Below are 13163 nucleotides of genomic sequence, written 5' to 3' on the forward strand. Positions count from 1 at the left end.
TTCACTTGAAGATTAAATAACTTTTTTATTATTCTTTTTTACAATAATCAAGGTAAACTTATCATCTTGTCAACAAGTTCAGTGTTGAAATACATGAAAACAAAGAGGAAAATAAAAACTGCAATCAGGGGTCTACTTTACTTTCTACTTACTATGTTACTGTAACTTGCTGAACTGAAATCCAATGACTTTACTTGGTCAGACTGTAATTCAAAAACTTGTCAACTTGAATGATGTAAAAATGTATTTCTAAACTGTAATATTACATCGACAGGCCGATTATGTGCTGCACACTGAATGTATACATTTTTTAACAATGGTGAGCTGTTGTAGTGGATATGTCATGAAGGATCCCACACAACACACACACACACACACACAAAGTCACAAACAAAATGATTTCAGTACATTTAATTGTTATTTGATTCATTGCACATTTGCTCAAGTGCAGAGTCATACTCAATGTAAAGCTTTAAAAAATACAATCTCAGTCTTCTCAGATGTGATTCTGGGTGCTTTTATGTAGACTTTTTGAAAATAAAATACAGTATATGACAGATAAACCTCTTTAGAGTAGTGTTCTTTGATAGATCTGTAAAGTAAACACTGAGAAACAGGGCAGCATAACTGGTCAACGTCAAAGATTCATATCATTCATTCATATTTAGGTAGTGTAACTTTTCAACATATTACATGGACATTTCCCTTTGTCTGTGTAAACACAAGTGTGTCTTAATTTTTAATTATTTTTTTTTTTCATATTTCTAGAGTGCGACATACTGTACTACCAAAATTCTCACCGTTCTGTTGGCACCTGAATTATCATAAACACCACTGTTGAGCTGCAGCTCTTTTTGTGCATGCTCCACATCACACAAACATGTCCCCCATTCTCCCTTTTAGAAATAGCTCAATAGGTTTACAATACTTCACATTTTTTTAAATTAAAAAAATAGTTTGGATCATTGACTGTACACAATACCAAAAACAATGTGCTTTTCCCCATATAGTGTATAGTGCTGAGTTCAACATGCCCTCCACCGGCAGTAGTTACAGTGGACCAGCTTCCCTTTTTTGAGGCAGGTTGTAGTCACAGGGTCCATCATGGAGGCCTCTCTCCATGGAATTTTCGGTGTCGATACCTGCCGTTCTTTTCCTTGGCTATGTTGATACAGGCGTTGTGCTTGTTGCTCTGCAAGTGGTTCCAGTACTTGATGAGTTCATTAGGATGGAACTGATGGGATGTGATCAGGTGGCTGTACTTACAACTGGAGTAAGATACTCGCCAATGGTTGAAGAGGAACTCATTGGGAGGGGGTGCTGGGTCAATGCGCAGCTTCGCCAGGCAGATCCCCACGTAGACGTCCTCCAGGTGAAGCCTCCGTATGCTGAGTGAGGCCTGATAGATCAGCTCAGCCATGTCCCCTGAGAACACGTACCCTGTGCCTGAGCAGAATATCGGGTAGCGCTCGCTTGGATACAGCTCTGGTGGCATATACCACTTGCTGTCTTTGTTTCGGTTCGGTGCATAGCCCCTCATCAGGTAGCCGGTGAAGTACCTCTGCTTTGGAGGCATCTCAGGTTTCAGCAGCTTCTGGATGAGATACTCTGTATTGACAAACATGTCACTGTCTGTCTTCATTACATAGGAGGCATGTGGGCAATAGGTGGCCACCCAGTTCATACCCATCAGGGTTTTGACGGTCAGGTTGTAGTAAGTGTCCCGATAGTCCTGTTGGATGATATCGTGATAAACACGGCTCTCCTCCTCTATGCTGCTCTGAAGGAAGATGTCTGAGCTCTTTCCTGTGCCCAGCAGAAAAAGACGGACGAACCCCAAGCCCATTGCTACACTCTCATTTCCCCATGTCTGGCGGATTGCGTTGCGGGCATCAGCCTGTCCTGGTTCTGCAGCAATGAGGAGGATGAGGAAGGGCGTGCTGTCCCTGCACTTGAAGGGCTCGTTCAGGATGTAGCGGTAGGGCTGAGCGCTAAGCTTCCCTCCTACACCCATCTCTTTCTGTAAACTGTTGTTAGTGCTCATGGAGTCCCCCAGCCCCATTACACCAGTCCTGGATCCTCCTCCCATTCCTCCTGCTGCCTCTCCTGCTGCACCCTCCACCTGCTGGGAGCTGAGGTTGAGCAGAGGCTTTGGTGGTACATACCCCGTCTCCCTCCACAGGCTCCTCAGGGAGCTGCTCTGGTTGGTTTCTCCCTTGGGACTGCGGAGGCCCCTGACGGCGTAGGCCAGCGGGTTTTCGCGAGGCCCACTGCGTCCTGGCAGCCAGTCCTGGTGGCTGAAAAATAAGAAGAGAGTGAAAAGCAGAGCCAGCGAGAGGAGGCCAGTCACATGGGTCCGAAACAGCGAGCGTTTGACGGTCCAGGTCATCTTGATGGGACAGCAGTGCCGCCGTCTCCACTGCATGGTGCAGATCGAGGTCGCAGGAGGCTGCTGCTGCTCGAGAATGGGCAGTGGCGGTCACATACAGTCACCTCAAACATGTGGTTGCCAACAATCAGAGGGTTATCTGAGCTGGCAGATGGGTTGGAGAGAGCCTCCTGGTGGAGTCAGGGGAACGTTTGAGCCCCCCAGTGCAGCTCCAAGCTGCAAGTTAAAAGGGCTCCTGGCGGAGCTAGGAAGGCGACGATTCTCTGGCCAGGGAGGCTTCTCCTTGCCTCTTCTTTGGCACTGTAGACAAACACAGGGTCATGCTCTATGTCTCGTCTCCTTCAGGATATGATAAGGGTCACCTCCTCTGCGTTTGCTCTCTCTAATCTGAAAAGAGAAAAAAAGAAAAACTGAGAAACAGTATTGGCAGCGCTCCAAAAGCACCTCCTTTCCACTGGCACTGAGCCACATGTCAATTGTCTGAGTTGCAGATGTGTTTTTTATTCTACTTGTGAGAGAGAAAAAAAACCAAGAGTAATTCTTAATCATTTTATTTATGATTTGTTTTGACACAATCAGAATAATTCTGAATTAATTTCATCCAGATGCAAAAGACCCAATTAGAGCTTTCTGTGGATGCAGTGCCCAGTATGGTAAATGGCTCTTTTGGTAAGCTTACTTAACAGTTTGAAAGAGACAAGCTGAATCAATATGACAGCATTGTAGCATCTTTGATTGGACAGGGACAAGAAACACAGCAGATTCTGGGGATGTGGCTATTTGAAGAAAGTTATTGTTGTGAGCACATTGGAGGCGGAAGAGAAAACTGCTGCTGTAAAAATACTGTGCATACATTACATCTGTACGATTTAAAAAAAAAACAGATGCTCCGAGGTGTGTTACTGAGATACAGCAAAACATGCTTTATCTAAATAATTCTATATCACAGTTAACAAAACAGACAACTACTACTTCCCAGAGTGACAGTGATGATCAGAACAATTTATTCATCACACAAAATCATCTCACAGTTCAGAATATTTAAAATAGGGTAGAACAGAGCATAGTAGATAAACTTCCATGAGGAAACTATGGTTGTCTGGTGTTGGATTTGGTCAGATGAGGGTTCCCACTTGCATGTCATTATGCAGCTTAGTGCCTGAAGCAGAAGTATAAATTGCAGGTTTGCTCAACGTGACGTCGGCTAACACTACTCTGAACCGCTTGGTCGAGCAAGTGTCATCAGCCCCCCACCGCGCGTCAACAGCTCGGGAGGAGATGCATCTGTCAGAATAAGTTTTCAGGGTCCAGCAGGCAGTGGTGTCGAATCCTGAGCCAGCCTCTGGTGATAACAGCCTTCACCTGCCATTCACCTTCCACCTTCAGCTTATCAATGCTGCCTACTGTCTCGCTGAGATCACCCAGGCTGCTCGACCTTCTTACACAAACAGGCATGAATACAGGACATACAAGTAAACATGCAGACACGCAAACATGCAAAAATGTGGACAAAATGTAAACGTTTGCATCTGTTGCCCACGTGGAAGTTGAGCACCAAGAGACACACGAAGGCCATCACGTCTGCACACACTGATTCACTGAGTCATCAAGGCAAAGAATCAGTCAGCACAAGCACAACATTTACTGTGCATTGCACGTAATGATGTACACACAGAACACTGCACACATAATCTTTTTGTGTGTGAACAGACACACACAGTAACACAAACTATAATGCAGACCAGGCTTACTGACATACACAACAAATCTAATGCACACGTAATCGTTTGTGTGTGTATAGATGCACAGAAAAGATGCATGTATACGTCACACATAATTATATCCACAGTGGACACATACATCATCAATGCCGCACATGTTAACTCTGTCACACAAACACACACACACACACACACACACACACTAGCAGCAGACACACATCACTGGAGAAAACAGAATATGCCAGCAGAAACTTGGAGGTTGTACTAGACTCTAGTGAATATTAATGCAGCAGCAGTGTAGAATCCATCCTTCCTTCCTGAGTGTGTTAATTCACTGACTGCTTGCATTGCCTCTCTTGTTTATTTGTTTGCTCGCTGTTTAATAATTTGCAGATACTGAACAACTGAGCATTATTTGGTGCAAATGCTACATGCTGGCTTGGGTAGATTTTCTAAGCTTCCACTTTTCATTTCCTGCTATGTTTGCTCATTCATCATGACAACTGACAAGGAACACGATAACCTTTTCCGGCGAGTGTGCTTACCCAGTGCAAGCAATTACAGGAGAATGAGAGGGGCCAGGGCCGGTTTTGTTTTAAAGGTTAACATACTTTACATCGAAGCATATCCAGCGTTTGAGAGATTTCTGCTGTCAACTAAATGAACATCTAGTTCCATGAGCTCTGATGAAGACTGCACACAGAGGCACATAAACACATGGCTGCACATGTACATGGAGATACACACTCGTACATAGATGCCCACACACATACACACACACACACACACACGCCAACACCCACCCACACACTCGCTCACGTGCAGGCGACATGAATGGCTTTGTTTTGTTGTCTTCAATGCAAATGCCAATTTCCCTGAAAGACCAGACTCCATTTTTACTTTTTAGCAGCAGCATTTAATCTGCCAATGCCTCTCCTCATTAATTCATTTTCTTGCCTCCCATCAATGTCACTTCTATGCAAGCCAATTAGTTACACTAGCACTAATTAAAGCCCCAGCGATTCTGCAGCGGTCAATAATCAGAACATAGACTGGGGGAGTGACACGGTGGCGACATACTGGGCATACGTTATGGTGTCGTCTCTGTCACCACATCAGCCTCACATGTGGAGGAAAAAGCAGAATCAACAAAAGGAAATAAACTTCCAAGGTTCACACACCGTTCTCCACTGTTGGCTTCCTTTGTTCCCATAGCGACATGTGCGACCTAGCCGGATTTTGCCTCCTTTGTTGATGTCGATGAGAATATGACCTTTATTTAATAAAACTGTGCGCTTTGTTATAGTGGCACGTTTTCCTCAGAAAAGAAACATCTGTCATTCATGAGCTGTTTAGAGCCACTGCTCACTACATTTATGAATTCATTTAATGAAAAGATCACGGTAAAGCTACGGCGACTTAAAAATCCCTGCAAACGAGCAAATTGAACTGTAACTGAACTTAATTTTTTTAGTTCATCTTTGAATTGTTTGTGTATAAAATGTAGTAAAAAATCACAAACAAAATCTCTTTTTCTATCCAACTTATATTCTAAAACCCTATCAATTTTCATACTTCACTGAAAAAGACGTGGCTGACTGAAGCTTCCATTTTATCTAATAACTGCTCCTGAAACTGTCACTATATGTATGATTTAACTTAATGATCAAGTAGCGTTTTGACACATCCTTTATCAGAGGGTGAAGCTCAGGGTACTGAAAAACACCTGAAGATGGCCAAATGAAACTTTAAGAAAGACAATATGTCAGTTGTTCTAGAGTTAAATTATTCCTCACTTTCTATACTATTGAACCAATGAACTGTTTTGTCAATAAAATGACAGAAAATAATACAAAAAAATTATGAATAAACTCACTTCCTCTATTCAGCTTACAGTTTAAAGCCCAAAAGATATTCATTTTACTGATATATGAGGCGAATACGAATAGAAAACTCTAAAAGTTGTCGATGAAAGCGGCAAAAGTTGCTTGAAAAGTGATTCAATGATTAATCAGTTGTCACAAAAGCAAATAGTTTTTTTTGTTGGTTAACTTATACTGACTAATGGTTTCAGCTCTAACTGCTTCAAGGCAGCACTATTTAATTAGACTGCAGTATTATGACTGAATTAAACTACATGAATAATGCATGTTCTTCACTACATCAGGTAGTAATGCCTGCTGAATACTTTTGCTCCTCATAATTTTAGTACTATGATGAGTATATTTCGCTGACAATACCTTTACCTCAGTAGAGTAGCTGAAGTATTTTAAGTAATGGATCTTAATATATTCTCCATCACTGGTTTTTCAGAACTTACCATGTTACTTGGCAAGTGAAGCAGCAGCCGTATGCTCAGGTATCTCTGGTATCAAAAACGTTGCAGCTGACAGCGAAATCAATGATTTACGTTTTTTTAATTTATTTATTTTTTAATCATCACCTAATGGTTATACTGTTTTGTGCTCTGGGTCCAAACTTCTGCTGGCAAATGAAAACTTTCTGTTGTTTGATATTGTTATCAAGTGACACCATTAGTACGCGAGCTGTGAGCCAAATACCAGTCCCAAACAGTCTTGCAAAACAGGTTTCATCATGAATCAATCTCCCACATCTCTCTCTCTTTCTCATGTTAGCAAAATCCACACTGAATTAGTTTCACTAGTTGGCCTGCACAGCAGTGACTTTTAAGAATTGTACATGTGCTTTTGTTCTCTTTGGGGTCCTGCTGAGCTCATCTTAAACAGGGTCTTCCAGGGGATTCAGTCCCGGGCTTGGTTCAGAACACACACTCTAAAAGAGAGGAGACTGTCGGTGAGTCCACGCCTCTCATCTTAATCCCTCCTCATCCTGATCACTTTCTTCGCTCCTCTGCGGCTGCATTCCTTCTCAGAAACCTGTAATTTTCCGACTGTTGTTTACCATCTCATTGCAATAAAGAGTTCACCAAGTCTGCCAAGAAAAGAAGTTGAATCGAGTTAAGAGGTGGCGGTGTTGTTGCTCGTTCACTTCCTGAGTTTCACTATCTCTCTGTCTGACTCAGTGAGTTGTTTGATCAACCCCGCTTTGTCTTTTAAGCGAGGAGCAGGGCTATTAGTCTTCAACAAATTGTACTATTTTATAAATAATTCTATTATATGAGACGGCAGTTTTCCTGTCAGACATACCTCTACAGCCCCATCGAATCCTAACTGCTTCATCTACATTATATTTTAGTTTCTGGTCCACATGCATTTTAGGTCACTCAGATGGAGATGTTTACATGTGGCTTCTGAAATGCAAATTTTTAACAGCTATGGTTCATGTGTATTCCTATGGACATGTAAAACAGAGAGTCTGGGAAACAATGATGTGACAAATTGATTTGGACATACCCATACCAACTTGATGCACCACCATCATGCAAAAGCCTCGGTATGCTGCGGCCAGTATTAAATGGTCCACAGCATACTGCAGCTTGTAGTTGTTTTTGCGTTCTCATGTGTACAGAGACATTTTACAAAACAGTGGTCGTGTAAACAGATTCTTTTTTTTTTAAACTTTGGGAATAATATCTGTCGAGAAAAACAACCTGGCTTTTATTGAATATGAATATTTAATATTATGATATTTACTTTACACAATTAAACTACTAACGTTTAGTCTGGTTACCATTAGCTTTTTTCAAGCATGTTCCACAACACTTAGGTATGTACTTACTGCTTCAATTCCTGCTCCAAGTTTCAACTATTTAGGCATTACTTTTAGCAACGTCGAACATTATGCAGCTTCACATTTCAGCTGTTTCTACATTACTTTTATTTAAACCACATATCAATACACATAGCCAACTAGCATTTCCTCAATACTTTAGCCAACTATTTCAACTACTAGCTCGAAAACGTTCAGCATGTCTTCTTAGTGATAATCTAATGTTCAGGTTCTCTACTTATTTGACATATTGATCTATTTAAGCCATGTTTCTGTTACATTAGCTAGCTGAACAGTTTAGTTATCATATTGCACAATTTGAACCATTTCTTACTTTAACCACTTAAGCCACAAAGAAGTATGTACGTATTACTTTTAGCATCTATTCGACGTCTCTGCTAGCTTGGTAACTAATCAAGCACTCTCAACAGCTGACTCGGGATATAGAAAAACATTTATAAATCAAAGTAAGCGTTAGTTTTCCCCCAGATGTGGGTCATTGTCCTGTTCAGCTATCCTGTCTTCTGTGGACGTTAGCGACCTTTATATCTAAGCTAACAGTAGGCGGTGTTGCATACTGCTAGCACTGCAGTGGCGTGAAAAAGAGGCTTTGAGGAAAGGCATGGATTGATCGATTAGTACATTTATCGCCAGCAATTCTGATAAGCGACAAATCGGGTTGAGTGTTTTTTGTTCATGAAAAGAGAGTCAGTTTCTACATTTGAATTTTTGTTTTGTTTTGTTTTGTTTTCTCAACTGTGTAAATTGAATATCTTGATTTCCGGGTAGTAGACTGAATAAGATAAATGTCATCTTGGGTTTTGGGAAACACTGATGGACATTTTTTCAGACTTTTAATGGACTAAACAAAAAAAACTAAACAAAAAAAGAAAACAACAAATTAAGAAAACAATCAATAAATTAACTTACAATGGTAAAAGCTTTTAGTTGGTTCCCTAACCAAATTATACTAAAGCATTAGACAAAGTGCTGCTAAATTTGAGAACACACACACACACGCACAAACACACAAAAATAACATTAAATACCATGCAGTTACAATGATTTATTGTGTTATAGTGGTCCAGTTTCTAAATATAACAACCGCTCAACAGATCACATTGCATTCTGATTTAATACTGTTTTCCTCGTGGCCTAAGTAGTCCATCCCTGCGTACTTAAAGGAACATTGTGGAACTAAAAAAATGTCTCTTTGCCACTCAAAAACATCATTCTTGTGGTATGATTGTTCTGTGTGCAGGTGCTTGAGTGCGGCCGCAAAGAATAAAATGGGATTAAAGCCTTAAAACTGCTTATGAAGACAAAAAAGAAAAAAAAAAATCATCTTTATAAAAGCAATAAAAAGTGCTCTAGTTTCTTTGGAAACTTTACACAGCACAGTTTTCATTGGAACAAACTTTCTGTCCAAGAAATGAGACAATGTTTTAGGTGGTGCAGAAGTGAAGCAAACCATTGAAAATGTTGTTTGGTGCATATGTGACTCAACTAGGATAGGGCCGCAGGGATAGGGAGGGTTCTCGCTAAGCGTTGCAGAGCAGATGAGTGACACTGGATGGCCAGCTGTGTTTTTTTTTTTTTTTTTACCCTTCATCACTTGAGGCTGGTCAGATGTGGGCCAGGCCACTCGAGCCCCTTCATCACACAACATGACCAAATCTGATCCTTAAAGGGTCAGTTCACCCAAATCACAAAAAAAAAAAAAACTTGTGTGGTATCTAGACGAGATGACGGTTGAGTTTTATTTGCCCTGGTTTCCAGGTAGCCATCTTTGCAAACTAAGGAGCTGTTTTGTTTTTGTTTTTTCCAATAAAAATTATTTCCAGCGATGGTCATGTGTTGACCGAGAATAACATGAAATGTTTCTTCATAAAGATTTTGCTGTTGAATATTTAGAGTTGAAACCATTAATTAAATAATTGACTGGTCAACAATAATTTATAATCAATTATTTTTATGAGTTTATATCACATGTTTAAACGCAATAGCCTAGTTTTAGCTTGCAGATTGAGGACACTGAGCAGATGTTAGACTTGTCTATTCTTTGTCTAATGTGACACTAAGCTGAACAACTGCGACTTTTGAACAGTTTATTTGGCAAAATAAGATATTTGAACACATCACCTTGGCTTTAGGGAAACTTTAATGTCCAGTTTTCTGACATCTTGTGGACTAGATGACAATCAGTTTATCAAAAAAGGAAGAAAAAAAAGGGAAGAATAATTCATAATAGTACAAACACATCTAGTATTTCAATGTTATGAGTTCCACAAATGCAACCCAACTGAGCTATATTGCAAGCACAAATCTGAGAAATATGTGTGTTTTTTTTTTGTCATTTGTGTAAAGTGACCCTTTAATGCACAAAGCTATATAATGTTTAGGTATGGCACAATGTTTGGTTTTATTTGTCTTTTAAAAGGGTTGTAAAGAAAGGATGGAGCAGCCTCCTAAAACCGGACTCAGTAATAAAAGAGACCTCCAGAAGGCAGCTCTGGCAGCTCCGAGCCACATTAGCTGGAGTAAATATTATATGACAGTGATTTTTTTTTTCTCCACTCAGAGTGAGTGATATCTAGATCTTCTCTTGTGCTGCTGCCAACTTTCTCTACTGGCTTTAATTCTTGCAGTATGCTCTGTTTTACTTCGTTAATAAAAGCCCGGCCGTAATCTGGAGGACGTCGGTTCAGACGCCACAGCAATAAATTATGAGGTGGTTTGAAAATTAGACCCTATTAAAGTTTCATAGTCTAGTGGGCAGAGTGAAAACCCAGATGGTGAGGTTAGCTGCATATTCTTTTTTTTTTCTTTTTTTTACGTCCATCTCAGCATTTAGCAGATATGCCCAAGTATGCACAGTTCTCTGTGCCAAACAGCTCAGGCAGCTTGACGTGATGAAGTGGATAAAAAGCCCAGTTAATTGAACTGGATCAATGGAAACTCCCTGGCCTCGCCTCTTGGCAGGTCCACGGAGGGGTTTCCTAAACTTGAATTTATGTAAACTAATACTGTATGGACTACTGACCTTTATTTAATGAAACTGATCCCACACAGAAGTGAAAATGCCTCTGTTCTGGGAGAAGGACGAGGAATGGAGGCCATCACCTCCATCCCTCCTTAGGGAGTGGAGTGATAGTAAAAATCAAAGTAGGCTTTTGTTAATTTTGCAGTGGTGCACCTGCCTTCAACATCTGCCTGGTGGAGGGAGGGCTCCTGTCTGTCACTGCAACGTTTAGCGGAGCCACTGGGGGCTCAGAAAGTGTTTGATGGAGAGGAGATGTTGGGACAAAAGGTACATGGAGAGGAACTGATTGATGGCTAGATGGATCCCAGTCAAGGCGGCTGGGAAAAAAAGGTGGATGTAATGGAGGGGAGAGGAGGGCGGGGAAGGCTAAATGAATAATGAGGATGTGGAGGACTGATGAGACGTGCAGTGCGTACCTCCTCCTCCTCATGCTGCTGCTGCGGCTGCTGACGGGGCTGCGGTCGGCCGACGGAGTGTGCGAGCCCCGGTGCCTTCACCCGCCATCACCGGGACTGGAAACAAAACCTTTAAATGCCTCCGTTTCCTCCTCTAATCACACCTTTTTTTGAAGGCGTCCTCATCCCCACAGGCTCAACAAACCTGCAGCTTTTTTTTTTTTTTTGGTTTCTCCTCCTGCTGCTGCTGCTGCGACTCCTCCTCTCCTCCCTCTCCTGCTCCTTGTGTCCGCTATGCACAGCTCCTCTCTACCTCACTACTTCCCATGGATTTTTTTTCCTTTTTTTTTCTTCCCCCCCTCTGTTTCACTCTTGTTCTCTTATCTTATCCAAGTTCATCCCGCTCTCCTGAGGTGGTATTTAAAAAAAAAAAAAAAAGAAAATGAAAAAGAAACATCACAGCATCCACGCACGTTTATCCAGAGAGTGATCCGCTGGAAGGGATGGCAGAACAGCGGCGAAGGAGCAGCAGGAGTGCGGGCTGGTACTTCACGATGCACCGCAGGCTGATGTACAGTAGTAGAGGAGAAAAATAGAATTAAAAAAAAAAAGCAGCAACAACAACAAAAAAAAAAAACCCAATAACCTCTCACTGCCAAAACATGCTCCCCAAGATGAAAACAAAAACAATTACTCATCTACCTCCAACCCCCCTCCCAAAAAAAAAAACACCCTCCTCTGCTTCGGTTTTTCCAGTCCGCCCCTTCTTGTTTTCCTCCTCCTGGATCTTTCCTCCGCTCCGTCTCGGGACCGAGCCCCCGTCGGATGTGTGAGCCGGGCAGGGCAGCTGCTGGCCCGGGGAAGCTGCCTGTCAGACGCCGCTACACTGACGGAGCTCCACCACGTCACTGCATTCTTAGCGGAGCGGCTCACGTGACCCAGTTAGCCGCTCACGCTGCGTTCACGGAGCGTGGGTTAAAAAAAAAAAAAAAAAAAAAATAGCCCTCTTCCCTCAACTCACGAACACTCGCATAACGTTCACATAAACACGCCCCTGCTGAGAACGTGTAGCAGCACATACCGGTATAATCACGGTACGCTTCTGTAATTACTGTGTGTATTCATGTTCCGGGGTCTACTACTCAGCCTACTCTGAGGAGCATTTTTATTGAAGTTAGAAGGGAGACAATAACAAGCACTGGTTGGTGTCAGGTCGTGCTTTGGAAATCATGTGGGAATTCATGGTTCTCCTACAATTTGAACACATCCGTAAAACATGTGGTAGCTTTTGTATGCTTGAGGTTAGCTAGATTTTATTATTATTTTTTCACCACTTCGAGGGAAAAATGCTGTAAATCGCTCAGAAATAACAAAACTAGAAAAAAAGTCACATACATACACAATCAGAAGGCCTGAACCATCAATCACAAAAAGGTTGCCTTTTGAGAAGAAAAGTCTGTCCCTTTTTGGTGTACATTTACTTGAGAGCTTTAGGCTTGAGGCTGTTTTCATGGTTTGGTCTTTGGCTTTAAACTTTGTCACAATACTAAGGAGACAGCCCATAGATTGCATAGAGACCAGCCATTGGTTGAGTTTCCATCAAATTGTTTTTTGTGTGTGTGTTTTTGGACATTTGATTGAGATGGTGAGCTGGGGAAGAGCGATGTGTGGATCTGACTAAGAACCAGAAGAAACAATGTTTTACACTATTGCACATGGATGTTTTAGGTAAATGATGTACTGATAAAAAGCAGGAGATGGAGTTTTGTACATTGAAAGCATGCAGGTTACCATAAGAATGAATGAGCTTCATGTTGACTTGCATAAATACACAGGGCTGGTTATGTGGAAATGAGGCATTCAAGTGTCTTTCAATACAACTGAATGCCTAACAAGACATTTTTTGATGATCAAATTGTTACAGT

At 41.6% G+C, this 13163-nt stretch overlaps 1 protein-coding gene across 2 annotated transcripts; it reads right to left on the reverse strand.

Moving 5' to 3' along the window:
* Nucleotides 1-395: 395 nt before the first annotated feature.
* On the reverse strand, nt 396-12046 carry b3galt2 (UDP-Gal:betaGlcNAc beta 1,3-galactosyltransferase, polypeptide 2). 2 transcript variants are annotated; one of them, XM_008295652.1, is made up of 2 exons: nt 11260-12046; nt 396-2776 (listed from the first exon to the last, which is right to left on the reverse strand). In XM_008295652.1, exon 2 carries the CDS (start codon nt 2423-2425, stop codon nt 1103-1105), a length of 1323 nt encoding a protein of 440 aa, XP_008293874.1. In that variant the 5' UTR covers nt 2426-2776; nt 11260-12046; the 3' UTR covers nt 396-1102. The 2 variants fall into 2 exon arrangements, with proteins under 2 accessions (XP_008293874.1, XP_008293883.1); XM_008295661.1 differs by having other exon boundaries at nt 10844-12046.
* Between the last annotated feature and the right edge of the window lie 1117 nt (nt 12047-13163).

Source organism: Stegastes partitus, unplaced genomic scaffold, assembly GCF_000690725.1.
Source record: "Stegastes partitus isolate 25-593 unplaced genomic scaffold, Stegastes_partitus-1.0.2 Scaffold23, whole genome shotgun sequence".
In the NCBI taxonomy this organism is placed as follows: Eukaryota; Metazoa; Chordata; class Actinopteri; family Pomacentridae; genus Stegastes; species Stegastes partitus.